General features: G+C 47.7%; 1 protein-coding gene across 1 annotated transcript in view; it reads right to left on the bottom strand.

Moving 5' to 3' along the window:
• DDX3X (DEAD-box helicase 3 X-linked) overlaps positions 1-19,398 on the bottom strand; it is a 514,014-nt gene that overhangs the window by 24,903 nt on the left and 469,713 nt on the right. Inside the window, exon 16 of the mRNA XM_078658293.1 lies at positions 10,817-10,976. Within this exon, the coding sequence (XP_078514419.1) occupies positions 10,817-10,976 (160 nt within the window). The remainder of the gene's footprint in view (positions 1-10,816; positions 10,977-19,398) is intronic.

The following is a 19,398-nucleotide window of genomic DNA, read 5'->3' as shown; positions in this document are numbered from 1 at the left end:
CCATAGGATTGTATCCTTCATTCGAGGTGTTAAGGTAATGATATCCTCGAAGGAACCCGATATCTGCACCCATTGGTGACTGAGTTCCTCTTGTAAGGGTCTCATCCGCAGACGACAGTTTGGAGTGAGAGGGATGCACGATGAGATCATCCCTAGGAAAGATTTGAATCTCCGAACAGAAACGCACTCTTTTCTGAGGAGTGTGGTTGCCATTGTTCGGATCTTCTCCTGTCTTTCGTTTGAAATGAAGACCTGAGCGAGCTTGGAATCCAGCGTTGCTCCTAGGAAAGACTTCCTTTGTGATGGAATCAGATCCGATTTCTCGAAGTTCACTGAAAACCCCAGGCTTTGAAACAGGCAAAGGCATTTTTGGACATGTTCGTTTGCTATTTCGTAGGAATTGGCCTTGATAAGGCAATCGTCCAGATATGGGTATATCTGAATTCCCTGCAATCGTAGGTGGGCCGCTACAGGTGCTAGCATTTTTGTGAATACCCTCGGGGCTGAACGTAGTCCAAAGGGAAGCACCTTGAATTGGAAATCCCGGCCAGCCACTCTGAACCTTAGGAACTTCCTGTGTCTGGGGAAGATAGGGACGTGGAAGTAGGCATCCTGAAGGTCGAGTGTTGCCAAGTGGTCCCCTTCTGCCAAAAACTGGAGGATCTCTTGGAGAGTTAACATTCTGAACGTCAATTTTTTGATGTATTTGTTCAGGGCACGCAAATCGAGGATTGGGCGCCATTCCCCTGATTTTTTGCGTATCAAGAAAAAACTAGAGTAAAAGCCTGTTCCTCTCTGGTGTGGAGGTACTCTCTCGATTGCCCCCTTTCGAATCATTGTATTGATTTGGATGAATAGCTCCTTGAGATGTGCTGGGGGCGGCCCCTTTGGTGGAGAATTTGGAGGGGTTTTTACAAATTCTAATATGTGGCCCTTGGATACCACATCCAGCACCCATTTGTCTGTAGTAATCTTTGACCATTTTGAGCAATGTAGGGATATTCTTCCTCCAATTCGTTTTTGGCTGGGACACTTTGGCGGCAGGAAGTGAATCTCACTTCTTGTTGGTGTTCTCTCCCCCGATATGTGGCTTTTCCTCGGGGCTGTGCGTAAGTATTTCTTCTTTGGCCATAAGGTTGTTGTTTATATGGCTGGTACCTCTGGGTGTTTTGTGTGTTTGTATAGGTGCGCTGTTGGTAATATTCTCCTCTATTTGAGAAGCTTCCCCTTCCTCTAGCGCCACGAAAGGAAGACTTTCGATACTGCAGAGACTTTCGATACTGCAGAGTACCCAAAGATCGTGCAGTTTCAGTATCCTTTTTTATAGCCTGTAAAGCCTCATCCACATGTTAGCCGAATAGGTACTCGCCATCATAAGCCATGTTTAACACCTTGGCCTGTACTTCATGTCTAAAGGATGTAGATTTCAACCATCCCTCTCTCCGAAGGACTGCGGCTCCTGCCAATTGTCTGAATCCTGTAGCTGCTACATCCACTGCAGCATCAATGATCTCGGCCGACGCACACTCTCCTTCTTGCAGAATTTTGATAGCCTCAGACCGGTCCGGTTCAGACAGTTTCTTAATGTAAGGCGAAATGTCAGACCACATTTGCCTATCGTATCGGCCAAGAATTGCCATAGAATTAGCAACCCTCACTGTGGTCACTGCAATCGTTGATACCTTTTTTCCAATGGCATCGAGTCGTCTTCCGTCTCTGTCCGTAGGAGTGGAGATTTGAGACGACGGGTTCTTCGCTCTCTTTTGAGCTGCCTGTGCAATGACTGAGTCTGTCTTGGCCTGTCCAATCAGGCAAGCAGGTGAAGAAGCTGGCGCTCTGTACTTTTTATCGACTCGTGGTAAAACTGGAGGTAAAGAATTTGGTGTGGCTATGATCTTTAGACCTTCTTTCCAAACAAAGTCTATGATAGGTATCGACCAACATTGCCTTTGAGACACATTTTTAAAATCGTACAGGAAACAATCGTCCTGTTTAGTCTCCATGGAAATGAGAAATCTCTTGGTTGCGTTGTCCATAACCCTATGGAAATTCGCAATATCCACCGGTGGTGATTCAGCTTTTGGTTGTTCATCTGGAGCAGGGGAGTCAGCCTGATAATCTTCATACTCCGACGAATCCGATTCATCCAATTCACCTTCCTCCTGAGCCTCCTCCTCAGTATTCTCATCCTCCGGTTGATTATATGGCACCGGTATGGATGGGGTATGCCCCGGTTCTTCCGGTATAGTAGGTATTGAATTCGGGGTCACTCTAGGCTGGGGGGAAGAGATGTGTGATTTGCCCGACTCGGAGGGCGGGAAACGGCGATAGTAATCGTCCAACATGGACATTAAATTTCTAAATAGTTCCATGGGCATTTGTGTCCCTGGTGGTGGTGCAGTATCCAACCTGGGCTGTTGTGTCACTTGCTCCTCTTCCTCCTGATCCTTCACTTGTATTAGCAAGTCAGATGGACTTGTAGCTGCTGGAAATAATTCTCCACCAGAGTCCTCTTCTGAATCCAAGAGCCCGTCTGGCATTGTTAGTGGTGACATACATGCAGACTGCGATGGGCGTTGTAGAAGTGCCGCAGTGGTGGCTGGAGATGGCAACGATATCGCGTTGCTTCTTGCTGACCAGACCTGGATATCTGTGCAAGTTGACAGTTTTGGCGTTATTGGATTCTCTTGAGCCACTGGGAAGTCTTGTGGGGTTGACTTTGTTGTGAGCGATGAACTCGCCGTCGTTGATTGCGTTGTCGACAACTGTGGCTGGTGAGTTTGTCGACGATACGTTTTTCGACGTCGACGGAACAATTTGTCGTCGACGGAATAATTTTCTTCGTCGTCGGGGCCGTCGACGGAGCCATCTTCGTCGACGAGACAGTCGTCGACGACTTAGTCGACTGGGCCGTCGACGGGGTCTTCTTCGTCGACGTTTGGATGGTCAACGGGGTCTTCCTCGTCGACGATTGGATGGTCGACGGTTGCTTCGTCGACGGTGACGTCGTCGACGGTAAGGATTTCTTCGACTGGGCTCGTCGACGGTAGGAGAAACTTTCTTCGTCGACGAGAGGGGACGAATCTGAACATGAACAAAAGTTGGTGAGGACGCTGAGGACACCACCAAAGAGGTTTTTGGTGAGGAATAAGTCATGGTTGAAGTCACTGTAGTGGCTGTCTGACAGGAAACCGGCAGAGAAGTTGCTGCCTTGGTTGCAGGCCTCTGAGGTGACAATAAAGACAGTCTTTTTAACTACAGGCGACCTCACAGATTTTTCACAGGCTTTCTTCACTTTTGAAGTAGAAGGCTCCTCAGCAGCAAGAGTGTGCTGGGCCTGTTTCGCCACCTTTGCCTTAGGGGTAGTCACCTTACCCTCAGCCATTCTCTTTCTAGATCCCATAGAAGACATAGAGGCCAAACTTCCTACCTCAGAGAGTGGCAAGTCCTTATCCTTATTCCGTTGTATCCATAGTAGAAGGCGACCCTCTCTGTCTCTGAGGGTTTTAGTGGGAAAAGTGCGACAAATCCTGCACTCCTTAGCCTGATGATCCGGATACAAGCAGTATATGCAGAGAGAATGAGGGTCCTCCTTGAACAGCCTTGCCTTGCCACAAGATTCACAGGCCCTGAAAAGGGACTTAGATGTAGACATGTTGGAAAGAAAGAAACTTTCAAGTGTAGAAGAAAAAACTGAGCAGAGCTCAGAGAGACTCCCTATCACACGACGTGCGGTAAAAAATATGACAGCCTGGGTCTCTGGGGAGAATACCTTGGTGGGAGCTGTGGCCTGATTGGCTGCAGTTTGGTCTAACATAATGACTTGGATAGTCACTAATGTGGAAGTTTTTCATTGGTAGCTGAGGCTACTTTACTTCCTGGTTTATTATAACTGTTTTTTGCTATGTACAAATGGCATATTACTGCTTTTTTATATACCGTGGGACTCCTACTCCGACGACGGGGAATGATTCAGGCATGTGAATCTATGAAAGACACCCCTAATACTGGAGAACTAGGATTACAGGTAAGTAACTAATCCTTCTCTTCCAGGGGATCCTCATCAATAGTCATAAGCATTAGAATAGAATAGCGAGCCTCACCTCATCTCCCTGCGGGCAAAGGAAAAATACAGTAATTGTAATTAGTAAGCTTAGTTAAAAACACCAAGCTAGGATAGAGTAAAAAACCACTATCCGAACAGATTCGTCAAGGAGGCCTGGCCTACTTGAGCATCAGCCCTGGAATCAGATTCTAGGCAGTAGTGCCTCGTAAAAGTATGAACTGATTTCCAGGTTGCGGCCTTGCAAATTTCTGACATAGGGACATCGGGACATCATGCAAGAACGCAACAGTGGCCGCTTTCCCCCTGGTGGAATGAGCCTTGGGAGGTAAAGGCAAGGGCCTTTTCGCCAGCTGATAAGCAAAGGTAATGCATGAAACAATCCATCTTGAAATGGATCTCTTAGCGGCTGGGAAGCCAGTTCTCATGGCACCATAATTAACAATTGATCTGTCTTCCTTATCTCTTCTGTACTCTGTAAGTAGAACTTGAGTACTCTAAGATCTAAGGAATGAAGCGACCGCTCAGCTGGGGTCGCCGGATCAGGGAAGAAAGATGGCAGGGAAATGGACTGATTGATGTGAAAATCAGACACCTTAGGGAGAAAAGGACGCACCCTCAAGACTACTCTGTTATGGTGGAAAACAGTGTAAGGCTCATTGGAACATAACGCTTGTATCTCGCTTACTCTGCGCGCTGATGTAATCGCTACTAGAAAAGCGGCCTTCCAATATAGGTGCTACAAGGAAGCTCTGTGGATGGGCTCAAAGGGAGGGCCCATCAACTTAGATAACACCAGGTTCAACTCCCACGGAGGCGAAGGGTTTCTAACAGGGGGATACACTTTCTTTAGGCTCTGTAAGAAGTCCTTAACCACCTGCATTTGGAAAAAGGAGGGCTGACTAGGTGACTTCCTGTAAGCTGTAATGGCAGACAAATGCACTCTGATCGAAGCATACTTAAGACCAGATCTTGCTAGGTACAGAAGGTAAGGGAGAATAACATCCTCCTGTCCCTTCGTGGGATCAAAGTGATGCTCTACACCAAAGAAAAAACCTCTTCCATTTAAACGCATATTAAACGCATATGACGTTCTTGTGGATGGTCTTTTCGCTTCCTTTAAAATATGCATACAATCAGGAGGCAGATTTAAATGTCCTTATTGTAGGACTTCAGGAGCCATGCTGTCAAGTTCAGTGAGGGAAGGTTGGGATGAAGAATCCTCCCTCCCATCTTGGACAGCAGGTCCGGCCTGCAAGGTAGTCTGTGCGGGAGCACTTATAAATGTACCACCACTGCCGTGGCCAGTTTGGAGCGATCAGAATCATGGTCATGTTCGATCTGAGTAGCTTGGACACCACCTTCGGGATCAGGGGCAGCGGAAGAAAGGCGTAGGCAAATGTCCCAGACCAGTCCATCAAAAGAGCATTCCCTCTTGTCCCTGGACGGTGGAATCTGGACACGAAGGCATGGCATTTTGTGTTTGTCGTCCGCGAAGAGATCGATTTCTGGACGACCCCAACAATGGAAAAGGTCTGCCACCACCTCGTCATGCAGCACCCAGTCTGGCTGATCTTCGAAGTGCCTGCTGAGAGCGTCTGTCTTTACGTTTAGCTCTCCTGGAAGATGCATTGCCACCACCGAGAGGTTCCGGGCGAGCATCCAGTGCCAGATGGTCTGAGACTCCAGGGAGAGCCGACGTGACCGAGTTCCACCTTGCTTGTTCAGGTAGAACATGGTCGTCGTGTTGTCTGTCTGGACCAGGACTGAATCGGACTCGATCGCAGGCAGGACAACTTTCAGAGCTAGATGGACTGCCCGAAGTTCCAGCGTGTTGAAGTGGTAGGTCTGTTCTTTTGCCGACCACCGTCCTTGAATCTAGAGGCATCTCATGTGCGCGCCCCAGCCTTGCAGAGATGCGGCTCACCACCGATTGCACTGGTAGGTGGTTGGTGAAAAGGGACTCCCACCATCAGATTCCGCTGCTGGGTCCACCATGAGAGTGAGGATCTGGCTGCCTGAGAGAGAGATCTGATCCTCCCAGGGACCTGTCGACTGATCCCACTGGTCCTCCAGAGTCTGCTGCAGAGGACGCATCCTCAGCCTGGCGTTGGGAATTAGGAAGATGCAGGACGCCATGGATCCTAGCAGGGATGCCACCTGCTTGACTGTCGGATTCTGCACTTGGAGCAGAAGCCTGCATCTGTGCTTCATGGAAGACAGTCTCTCCTCCGAAAGATACGCTCTTTCCACGCCTGTGTCCAGAACGGAGCAGAGATAGTGGATGTTCTGGGTGGGCTGCTGCACAGACTTGTCCCTGTTGACATGCAGCCCGAGGTCTCGCAACTGCTGCAGGCAGAACTGGAGGTTGTGACTCACTTGCAGTGGGGAAGGACCTTTTAGCAGCCAGTCGTCTAAGTATGGATATACGAAAAGCCCTTTTTTGTGAAGAAAAGCAGCCAACACTGCCATGCATTTAGTGAACACTCGGAGCGGACTTCAGACCAGAGGGCAGAACCTTGTACTGGTAATGTTTGTGACCGACCACAAACCGCAGGTACTTCCGATGTCGTTCTGCGATGGAGATGTGGAAGTACGCATCTTGGAGGTCCACCGAACACATCCAATCCCCTACTTGCAGATGTGGACATATTTGGTTAAGGGCCAACATGCGAAACTTTTCCTTCACTATGACTTTGTTCAGTAGTCAAAGGTCCAGAATTGGTCGAAACTTGCCCTCCTGATCTTTTTCGGGGACAAGAAAGTATCTGGAGTAAACTCCTTTTCCTCTTTGGGAGGGCGAAACCTCTATCGCCTACTTTTGGAGAAGAGCTCGCTTCTTTTCGAAGCAGCTGTAATTGATGGGGACGAGACTTTTTTGGTGGAATGTCCTTCGGAAGCGCTCGGAAACGTAGCGCATATCCATTGCTCAGTATATTCAGCTCCCAGCGATCTTTTGTGATGCTGGCCCACTCTGCTAGATGTTGAGAAGCACTTCCTCCCACTGGAGTGGGCAACGGAGGAAGCCACTGCTCAGGACTTCCCTCCTCTCGTCGTGGTAGAGAACTGCTGTTGGTGACCACGTCTACCTCTGTTGGACTTTCCTCCACGAAACTGGGTCTTCCCCTGGTTCTTATTTTGGGACCACTGAGGGGTTTGAACCCTCTGTTGAGGCCCTATGCCACGGTTGGATTTGTAGCGGCCCTTAAATTCTTTTTCTTCTCCAGCCCAACTGCCTTGACCGTGTCCAACTCTGTCTTCATCCTAGTCATCTCTTCCTCAGCGTGGGAGCCAAAGAGAGAAGAGCCGGAGAACGGGAGTTTCATGATCCTTTGCTGCGCGTCTGGCTTAAGTCCTGTTAGCCGTAACCAGGAGGATCTTCTGGTGCATACTCCATGCGCGTAAGAGTGCGCTGATAACACCGCACCATCTGCCGCTGTGCTTATTGCTTGGTTAGCCACCAGAGATCCCTCTGACTATCTCTGCGAAATCTTTCTGGTCCTCTTTTGGGAGCTTGGCTTGGAAACGCTCCAGAGAGTCCCAGAGAGACTCGTCATACCTGCCAAGCAACGCAGCTGCGCTGGAGACTTTAAGAGAAGCTGCAGCAGAAGTGCAGACCTTGCGACCCCATGAGTCCTGGGACCTGCTGTCTTTGTCTGGTGGAACAGAAGAAGTGGCCGAAACAGCATGTGTCTTTTACGCTGCTGCCACAATGACAGAGTCTGCAAGAGGGTCTGTCTTGACGAAGACTGGATCTGAGGTAGCCAGCTTGTATTTTTTCCAGAGACGAGCCGGAACCGCCTTAATGGTTGTCGGTGTTAAAAACGTGTCCATGACTGGGTCAAGGATCCCATGAACCAGTGGCAGCAGATGTCGAGATTCTGACTTCTTTTGGAGAGTTTCGAAAATCACTGTTGTCGTGACTTGCGGGACAGACATCTCAATATTAAGCTTTTGTGCACCTCTTTGCAAAACCTCATGGTAGGTGGCAATATAGTCTATGGGAGAGATCCTGGTAGACGGGCTGTCCGATAGTGTGGGAGAGTAATCCCTCTTGGAGGATCGGGTGGAGGAAGACGAGGACGTAGATGGTGTTCTCCTACGCCGTCGATCCTTAAAAATCCTCACTTCTCTCGATCTCGCGGTGCGGTCCTCGCGTCTGGGAGAGCGAGACCTGTGGCGCCTTGCCTCCGGAGACCTCTCCTGTCTTTGTCTAGGAGGGCTCGCTCTGTCTGCTTCGTCCACTAGTCTCTGCAAAGGAGACCTATGCACAGAGCTGGCATAGTCCTGCATTGGCCTTGTTGCTCCAGAGTCCTTCCAGTGACTTGCAGGGAGGTTGCACTTTGGAGACAACTGAGTCGCAGCAGGGGCTCCCTTGGATCGTGAAGGAGACTTGCCAAAGTGGGAAGCAGGTTCCGGAGTGGGCGACTTTAAAGAAGCCCTCCTGGAAGATTGAGGAGACTAATGTCGTGAAGCAGACTGTCACCAGGACCACTGAGCCTCCAGATCTCACGGAGGCCTGTCCCGACGTCGAACGCCTTCTGGACGCCGAACTAGGCTCCTGCCGTCCTCTCGACGTCAAAGGCACCCTCGACGTCGATCGGTGCCGATGAGACGCAGGAAAGTGCTCTCTTGACATCGAACGACGATGAGAAGCAGACGGCGGATGTCTCACTCGACGTCGAAGGTCTTCGAGACGGCGGAGAGGTTAGTCTCCCCCTTGACGCCAAACGTATCGACAGAGACTTCAACCTCGACGCCGATCGTCACCGTTGACGGCGGCGGTGTCCTCGTTAGACGTCGATCGCTGGTGGAATTGCGATGACAGAAGAGAACCTGCCCTCGACGTCAAACGCTTTACCGGCGTCGACGGATGGCCTTGGTACCTAGACGCAGAACGTCGTCGAGATGACAACGGCGAAGGGTCTCTGCTCCTTGACGCCGATCGTCGCCGGGTTGACGACGGCGGAGGGTCTCTGCTCCTCGACACTGATCGTCGCCGGGTTGACGACGGCGGAGTCTCGTCTCTCGCCGCCGGAGGATGAATCTTCGACGACATACCTTTTCTCGACGGCGAGCCCGCTGTCGAGGGTCTCTTCTTCGATAAATGACCAATTTGAAGATCTTTTTTCAGCGCCGAACCCGACGCTGAAGCTGAAGGACTTACTTCTAGAAGAGGTTCTAGCCCTCTTGGAGCCCTTCTTGACTGGAGATCTTACTCTTGACAGGCCATAGATACGAATTCGCTCTGTCTTTCAAAGTTCTGCTGGTCAGGAGCTGACAGTGAGAGCAGGCCTTTGGGTCATGGTCTTCGGGGAGACAAATGATAGACCTCATGAGTCTGTTTTGGCCTTATGACCACAAGAAGGTCAAGATTTAAAAAGAGAAGGCATTTTAAGGTGTTAAAAATGCCCTAATCTGTCAAAAAAAGACAGTCTCTTACTTCTACAGCTGTAAAACGTCGAAGTAAAGAGAAAAAGTTGTTAAAAGTGAAAAGATTTTTCTGAAGAAATCAGAAAAGAGTGGAGCTGTGTTGCCAGGATCCTTCCAGAAGGAGCCGGAAATAACTGACCCAACTGTCACCCCTGAGGCATGATGGGAAGCTGGGGGTCAGGAGTGTCTTAAAGGCACGGTGTCAGTTTATTGCATGCAGCTACAGGTTAGCTTTTCAGTCTTTTTAGACTGTTTGCAATGCAGCCTGGGAGCTTCCTATGCTTTCAGTGCTTTAGACGAATTTCTACTGTTTTCTGAGCATTAAAACAGTTACAAAACAAACTTTGTTGTTTCTCATGTTTCTAATGCATGTTATTTATGTATGGTGGAAATTCTTTACAGCATAATTCAGCTCTACTGTTTTAGGCTGCAATTATATATATATATATATATATATGTGTGTGTGTGTGGGGCACATATAATAGTGTTTCCGGGGTCCCGCGCGTGGGCGGGAATATTCTAATGCTTATGACTATTGATGAGGATCCCCTGGAAGAGAATAAAGATTACCATCCTTGCAATCCAGTACACAGGTGTTAAATTGTACCTGCTGACCTGTTCAGAGCACAGCTTCGGACACCAGCACTTTCTTTCACAAATCAAGACCTGTGTGCAAGTGTAGCTGCTTAATAAACAGCTCTTGCAAAGCTGGCAGAAAACATTGCTTCCAAATGTGTCAACTTGTTTTAATTGAGTCAAGGGGAATTGTAGGAAAGGCTAAGTTTGGTTTAGTTTAGGTTGACTACTGGCGAGGGACACCTGGACCTCCAGGCTTTTAGGAGTTCGAGACTGAGGAATCAGAGTTGCCTGGAGAAAAGGTAAACCTGACATTTGAGTTTCACTGGTGGGACAGGGTCAATGTCCTGCCAAGCTCGGGCACAAAATTAAATGGTTAGACTGTATGTGGCCTAAAGTGTAACTATCTTAATAAAAGTATTATAAAGATTGCTGATTAACAATGTTGTACCAAGGATTCCCAAAACCAGTTATGAAAGATACAATGCTGGAGAAAATAGCCTTCTCCCTAAAATAAAGCAGTACTTTGTGACCATTACATTCATTGTCATTCTGAATCAGTTTCTCTCAGAGCAAGTCTGGATCGCACATCCTTGCTACCTTGAGTTAGGAACCTAAATTGATCAAAACAGTAATACTGCAGAGGAACCAATGACTCTTGCAAAACCACTTAAAAAGTGGTCATAGTTGGTAAATTACTATCTTTTTTAATGAGCTGCCAAAACAAAATGTCAACCATCTCACCTCTTTGAACGACCGCCACCTCGGCTGCTGAACTTGTGTTGCTGTTCATAAGCCATATTTTCTAACCAGGATGGAACTTCCTGCTTGGCTTCTACAAGCAGATCCAGCAAATCCTTGGTGATATTGATGTTCTTTTCATGAAAGAAGGATGTAGCGAGACCTAAAATCAATTCACATATAACTCATTAATGAATACAGCAACGCAAACTTATTAGTCACAGCAAACTGCAACCAAGCATTTGTCAAATGGGAGTGTCAAGTAGTAAGAAAGGATAACGAATAGTTACTTACCTGTCGGTGTAGTTTTGCAGCTTGAAGATCTTTCTGGATTCCCTATGCTGTGCATATTCCGCCATCTAGTGGTTGGAGTTCGGAAAGTGCTTAGTATTTTTTTTTTTTTTTGCTGTGGGAGGTTGCGAAACCTGATCCCCCTGGTGAGGCTACAACCCCCATAAAGTGTGTGCAGGCTCTCAGATTATTTTTTCCCCTTCTGCCTTGCGATTTTTTCTCATCACTTAATAAATCTACTATATATATTGCCTAAGGGGCTGAGAGTGCAGGGACACTTGTAGATTTTTTAAAAAGGTGACCTCTACATAATTATATACATATTGACATGTACACACCTGTTTTTTTTGTTGTTGTTTTTTTCATTTTATTTTTATTTTCAATTTATTTTTATTTTGCCAGTATGTGTTTACATACGTATGCAAACATCCATATCTCTATATATATACTACTATTACCACCTGCTTCTCCAGCCTCATCTTTCTGGCGGAGGTGGGTGGGTTCGCTAGTGAATCCAGAAAGATCTTCAAGCTGCAAAACTACACCGACAGGTAAGTAACTATTCGTTTTGCAGCGTGAATCTTTCTGGATTCACTATGCTGTGCATAGACTTCGTAGCGGTTTAGTTACGTTTGCGGCGGCTGGGTGGAAGATGAGCTTTGGTTGTTGAATATATGTTGAAGCACCATCTGTCCGACTTGTGCTTCCTTGTTCATTTGTATATCCACACAGTACTGCTTCGTGAACGTGTGCACCGAAGCCCATGTTGCCGCCAGGCATATGTCTTGAAAGGGTGTGTTAGCCAGGAAGGCTATTGTTGCACCCTTCTTCCTGGAAGAGTGGGCCTGTGCCCCTCCTGCTAGTTATTGGTCTACCTGTTTACCTAGTAGGTATCCATACGGCTTTCCTTTGAGGAAAGTACCCATATACGTACTACTTTGCCTATTAATTTGTATTTGTTTAAAATGTTAGATGTGACCAGGAACAACCCCATTGGATATTTTATTCAAATGGTTAAACGTTCTAGGCCCATTCATCCCTGTGTAGGCTAACACCTGATTTCCTTGTTATATTCTGTGTGTGCTAATTTTAATATGGTCCTTACCAACCACCAGCTTCCTTTTTTTTGGTTTTTTTATGCAATGGGCCGGTTTTTACTACCATAAGTAGATAAGGCTTAATGGTTTTTTGGGGTGCCTGGCTGATTTACGGGAGTACGTATTTGTTGTCTGATGCTCACCTTGGTTGGCCAGACCACTGCAGGGGCATGCTGATGCCCTGTTGAAATTTGTTACCACCTGTCCGTGGTTATGGTATTGTAGAACCTGGGCGCTATTACCTGCTTACGCGTCCTGTTAATGTTCTTAGTAGAGAAAGGAGGGTAGAGGAAAGAAAGGCCTTACCCTATTATCTGCCTTGGCTTGTACATACAAGTGTACCTGATGCTATATCAGCCATATATCTAATATTTATATTTTGATGCAGAAGCCCACATGTGTGCGCTTATCCTTTCTTTACGAAGAATACTCCACCCATGTGGCATATCAAAATGTTGACTTGTGCAGGAGAAGATGTTCTGGACTTAGTTTGGCCACACGGTTCAAGGAAGGTGACGGCCCTTTGCGTGTATTGCACACCGTGGGCCTGCTGGCTAACTGCTTGCGAATGGTCTCCTAATGTTTATTAGGCCATTGTCTGGTGTCATTTGGTATTTAGCTGCCTTGTGATTCCGTGCAAGGGAGAAACACCGTAACCTTTCACTGTGCCGTGTGCAGACCATGTGTAGTTTCTATCATGTAGGCAGGAAGCCTGAAGAACTGCACCCTGCTTGTGTTCATTGTGCCCTTATGGAGAGTAATGGTAGTTGTAACGGGAACACGCCCAAGTTAGGTGTGTGTTGCGTTTGCCCTTATACCTTGTGATGAGTAGGAGGTTCCCTCCGGTGGGCCACATGTGGGGTATGTTGTCCTACATAATCCCAGTCATCCAACTTGCCATATGGTAGGCATATGCAATGTTTGAGGTATTGCTTTCATTGTGTTTGCATTACTGTGTGTCTGTGCAGCACGTGGTGGTAGGGTGTGCACCCCCCACTGTAGTTGGCGAATTTTATGGTCGCGACGAACCGCGGTTGGCCGGCCATATGGGATGCCTTTGGCAGTCTCGGTGAACTCCATTGAAGAGCCCCCAGCTTCTTCATGGTGTTCAGAAAGGCTGCAGTGAACCTCAGTTGCCGGCTTTCTGATTGGAATCTGTGGCTAACTCCCCTTGAAGAGCTGCCGGCTCCCTTACGGTGTGAAGTGCAGTCTCTGTGGTAGGAGAAGACTTCCACCTTTTGGGCTCGCCACGCCCATAGTGTGTGTGAGATGTGTGGTTGTGGCTTCTTTATGGTGTTCAGAAAGGCCGCGGTGAACCTCAGTTGCAGGCTTTCTGATTGGAATCTGTGGCTAACTCCCTTTGAAGAGCTGCCGGCTCCCTTACGGTGTGAAGTGCAGTCTCTGTGGTAGGAGAAGACTTCCACCTTTTGGGCTCGCCACGCCCTTAGTGTGTGTGAGATGTGTGGTTGTGGCTTCTTTATGGTGTTCAGAAAGGCCGCGGTGAACCTCAGTTGCAGGCTTTCTGATTGGAATCGGTGGCTAACTCCCCTTGAAGAGCTGCCAGCTCCCCTATGGTGTGAAGTGCAGTCTTTGTGGTAGGAGAAGACTTCCACCTTTTGGGGCTCGCCACGCCCATAGTGTGTGTGAGGTGAGTGTGGTTGTGGTAAGCCCACCCCTCATAGTGATCAGCCCAATTAGTGAAGCTGAATCAGCTTTGTCATCGGAGCAAAACATAATGTTGTGCTGCAAGTACATATTGCATTGGTGAAAGAAATGCTGTGTAGCGTGCGTAGATATGTACCTGCATGTTGGGGTTTGTAGTCTTGGTGAGTGAGACTCAAATGCCCCTTAGAAGTAACAGTGCGTTTAGAGTATGCATAGTGTCATATCTGCAGCACCGTCTGTTTCAGGCCTTATGTATGTTGTATATTTTACACCGGCCGCAGTGAACCACCCATAATGTGTATGAGACGATTGTGGTTGTGGTATGCCCCAGCATCTTGTGGCGATCAGTCCCCTTAGTGGAGCTGATTCGCCATTGGTATAAATATAGCCCACTTAATGTTGTGTTGCAAGTACATGTTGCGGTGGGGTAATGCTGTCTAGCGCTTGAAACTATGTACTTATCTACTGGGGTTTGTAGTCCTGTTGTATTAGACTTAATTCCCCATTATAATTATGCATGTTGTGCTTAGAGATTGTACATAGTGTTTATGTGACACATGCCCGTTTTAGAAACAGGGTTGTGCCATCCAGTAGTGGTGATTAGAGGAGGAAGTAGGTATGTGCTTCCACTGTCTTGTGTGACGGTGTTTTAAAAGACATTGTATGTGCCCCCTATAGAAAAACAGCATTCCTATTTTATCTTTTTCCCCAAGGCGCCATGAAGCGCGTGTTACCGGTAAAAGGGGCATATATGTATATATTTAAAAACACACATGAACTGTTTGCATATGTAATACCGTGTTTTGCTGGACACGTGTGTATATATATATATATATATATATATTTATATATTATTGCTCCGCTGTAGGAGAGTAGGGTCTGCAATCCTATGATCACCCAGATTTTTGCTTTTTGCTGCACTGGTTTACGACTTTCCCTGGCTGTGGGCCTGCTAATCAGACCCACAGCCTAGCTGTTCTCTCTATCCAAATTGTACTCCGATACTGAATTGGCACTGGGCCCTCTCCAAGTCCCTGTACCCAGGGCTGAGGTGCACCCAGAAGTCGCCCAGGGGCTGAAGCATGTATTGTGCCACCCCTGAACTGACTAACTAAACTGACACAACTGGCTGCACGACAGCTGGGGCAAGGTGGTGTACTCACCCTTTGCTTTAGATATAGTATACCTATATCTAACCCTAAAATGGACACACAGATCTCCTATCAGTCACTCCAATGGCAGGCCTTAACAATCCTGAAGGCAGAGTGCTTGGAATCGTGTGAGATGGTGCTCTGGCATGAGCTGAGCCTGTCTGCGGCTTTCGGGATCTATCCCTTAGCCGTTTCCATGATATCGCATACCATATACTCTTAAGTGCATTATAATCCTCGCGGTTATATGCCAACTCTGGTATCGCTTTATCAAAACATGTCGAGTAAGGTGTCATACGAATTGGAATACTAACCCCTCGCCAATTCTGGCGACGGGGTTAGCATTCCACCCTTCTAGAGGGACACGACATGTATGTAACCCCTAACCCCGGTTAAAGTCAAACAGAGCCTCAGCTCCACAAAATGGATGCTGCCACCGAAACACAAGGCTGCCCTCCTGCTGCTGGGAGTCCTCCCAGAGCAGGAGATAAGGACAAAGGGTTTCCTGCCAGGGGCGGTGCCAGCACCGTCCCAGACAGGATTTTGTGTATCCTAGGTAGGCAGGGCTTCAGAGGAAGGTGACTGCAAGTGGCACCCCGGTGCTCACTATGCATAGGCCGGCTTGAACCAGTTCCAGGGACACTCCAGACCCTGAGCTGGGGAAAAGCCCGCCAAGGAAGTGGGTGTAACCACCCCCCTCCTGGTCCCACCCATAGGGCAGGACCTAGTCGCGTGCCAGCCCCCTTTTCCCAGATAAAGGTGGGAGCAGGCCCCCTTCCAAATTAGATCATCTTTGGAATCAAGATACGACTTTCTGCGAAAGGACTTCAAGATTTCCTTCAAGATTCTCCCTTGTGGCTAAGGAGTAGTCACCCTGCATCCGCAGGCACCATCGCGAGAACACTGCGGTCTGCTGTAAGTCCTTCCTCCGGAATCCGACTGCCCAGCTCGACAAGACCCGGCTTCCCTGGCACCTCCGACCTCTACTCACCTCTACAGCCAAGCTGAGAACCGTGAGTGCGACGAGACCTCAAGGGACCGACTATTGCCAAGACTGCACGACTTCTGCACAGCAAGCCCGCCGAGTAATTTCCTGGCGAGTGCTTTGGGGTCCGAGAAGCCCCGACCCTGAGCAGCTCCAGCACCGAAGAGCAGCCCCCCAGCATCTCCACGATCGGCGTGGGGCCCTTCTGCTTTTTGCTGCTCACCGCGTTGTTTGGCTACTAGCCCGCTGGCTTGTGGCCTTCTGAACGACGCCCGACGACATCACTGCTGCTGGTCTGGTTGCTCCAGACTGGCTCTTGCTCCCTTCCAGAAGAGGAGCACCCCGGACCCTCCTGGTCCACTCAAACCGCCATTTTGAGTCCACCGCGTGGGCTTGAATTAGCCAAGGCTTTGTTGCCCAATCCTGGGTTCTTCGACGCCGACAGCTTCATCCATCGGGGGACAGCTCGCCTCTCCATCCTGGTCGCCGACAACGCCTCCTGGTCCGTGAGAGCCAGCATCGCCCACTCACTTAGTCGAGGTGACTACCATCCGGTGCCCTCCTGGTGCCCACTGACTACTGGCTAGTAGTCACGAACTTGGTCCCCTCTGCTTTCAGGTGTCATCCATCTTCCAGATCCAGGCTTGGATCAACTCGAACTATCTTCACTGGTCGCCTGCCAGCATCTTTCTTCCAGGCTCCTGGTCCGGCAACGAGGATTCCTGACGTCTTTTGAGACATATGCAGCTGCAGCCCCTGGGCTAGGTAACTTCGGCATTTCGGTGCCCCAGCATAGCCTCACTATCCAAGGGTCAGGGATCCACTTTAGTTTTCTCCCTACCAGGTCGGGTTCGCCCGTGAACACTAACTTTAGCGTTACTAGCTACCATAGACTTTGTCCCGCATGAGTGCACACTCTGCACCCGAGTCCCCTAGGCCTCCTAGAAGTAATCTAACGATTCCCTAGTCAAGTCCTAGCGATTCCAAAGCCTATTAGTACTGTACTTACCTGCTAGTAATTTCGCATTCCACTTTTAGAGTATATGGTTTTCCGTGCCCCTCGGGCATTTGTGTATACCGTGCTAACTTAAAAGTATTTTCGTAAGAGTTTTGTTGTGTGCCTAGCACCCTGTCCTCATAAAGAGTACAGGGTTGTTGTGATTCTAATAAATACACTGTTTATTTTCATAACACTTGTGTGGTGTCCTTTCACTGGGTGTTCAAGGGGTAATGTGATGGTAAAACAGCTGGCTTAACACGCCCTCTAGAGTCTTAGCCTTAGACTGCTCGTATCCATGCTACTAGGATAGCTGGTCTATAAGGTTGACTTACAACCAATCATCAATAAGAGTTGTTTGGACTGCTATATAGTGATCACTAGAATAGTGAACACTGCACATCAGGCCAACTTCTCACATCCGCAAACACCAGCCTGCTGCACTCTCGAGCGGGTGCTTTCCAAGGCGGGGGTGTGCCCGCCACACGAATAGTTGCTGCCACAGACTTATCACAATTTCGATGTGAATCAGACAAAGCACTCTCAGGGGGGTTTTAAAAGCCAATAGATATTTATTTGGCAAACCAGCACGGACAAGACGCGTTTCGGCGCTTAGCCTGTGTCAATTGACAAAGGCTAAGCGCCGAAACATCGAAATTGTGATAAGTCGGTGGCAGCAACTATATATATCTATATATATATATATATATATATACACACACATACAGAACTTCACCTGTACCTTAGTACTTGGTGCATCTCCCTCCTAATTGTATGTATATCTATATGTATGCACCCCACACAGTGGAACATGTAGCTGTGTATTATATGCACGCATATGCATACACCCATACCTACCAATATAGCATTATGGTCATGTTGGTATAGGAAGAATTTACCTCCTTTTAGCATCCTATTTATAACCTAAGAGTTCAGTGGAACATGTAGTTGTGTATTATATGCACGCATGTGCATACACCCATACCTACCAATGTAGCATTATGGTCATGTTGGTATAGGAGGAATTTACCTCCTTTTATTTATATCTTGTAGTCAGGGGTCCCTCCTTTGCCTCGCCTGTTGCAGAACTATGCAGCCAGCTGATAAACATTGCTTGGATTTGGCGCAGTAACTGATGAACCCGATCTGTGATCCTGCCTCTTGCCACGTTATACATGTAGTGTATAAACCTTGTGAAGTTACCGTAGCACCCAGTAAAGTGTAAGTAACCAGTAAAAGTTTAAATGACCAGCAATGGAGGGGCCCTACAGTATATAACTGCATAATAGTGCATTAGCTCTCAAGAAATATTTTGCGATTTAATTTAAAACTGTGCATAAATATTGTACTTGTATGTTGCACATGTTGTGCCGCAAGGATAGTTTTCTGCATTTGTGTACATGTATTGCTGTGGCTTATTGGGCCCTTTATCTATGCACATATTATTTGCTTTCAGACAAAACGGTGTATTTGTTGGCCCATGGATTAAAAAATGGGTATGCGATTATGCTACCCAGTGACAGAGCTAACTGCTGCAGTTGCCATGTAAGTGCTTTTTTTTTTACTTTGCCCTGTTGCTATTTAAAACAACAAAGTACTTGCACTAAAAGCCCTTCGTGTGGGGCTGCAAAATGTAAAAAAACGTTGCACCTATCTTTGTTATTGGTTATAAGGCATAAGGATAGTCTATCATGTAGCCTAGCCTCTTGCGAACGCTAACCAGCAACTTTCATTGATGAAAGATCTGTTCCTTTAAAGTTGCTGGGCCCCTAAAACCGGACTTTCTGGTTTGCTTAGAGGGCAGCTAAGGAATGCGTATGCTGGAGATAAGCCCCTGATCCATGGGGTCGTCTTACAGTCTGCTGCCTTGGTTTTGGAAGAGTTGCGGGGTAGGGAGGTTTATGGCCTTCTCCTTCGCTTTGAAACCCCTTGGAATGTGGGCTGCATTTGGCGCCACGTTAGAAGTGTTGTGGCCAGCTTTTAAAACCCCAGGAAGGGAAAGGCTTTGACTCCCGCCATAACTCCTTTTCAAAATGCCAACAATTGCATTTTGTGCAATACAAAAGGTTTTGTAAGTAGAACCTACCATAGGTTCGCATATTTTATAAAAGATCCTTAGAATCTCCTTTTTATGTCCAAAAGCGTACCTTTGTAACGTTTTTTAAAAACGTGGTGCGCTTTCTGCTTAAGCTATATTAGCTGCATTAGCTACTAGAAGGAATAAGGAATCCCTGAATATCCCTTTTCCCTGCAGTACCGTGGTGTAAGGAAGAGGCACCTACGACCCTCACTACACAATAATAGTAAAGACTAAGTGAATAGTCCTAAGACATGTTTACATCCTATTTAAAAGTGCCTAAAAACAGCGCCTTGACGCCCTTGCTGTAAGCGCATTTAAG

The sequence above is a fragment of the Lissotriton helveticus genome, chromosome 8 (assembly GCF_964261635.1).
Source record: "Lissotriton helveticus chromosome 8, aLisHel1.1, whole genome shotgun sequence".
NCBI classification, from domain to species: Eukaryota; Metazoa; Chordata; class Amphibia; order Caudata; family Salamandridae; genus Lissotriton; species Lissotriton helveticus.
The sequence above is the reverse complement of the archived record's forward strand: the minus strand, read 5'-3'. Positions and strand labels throughout refer to the sequence as shown.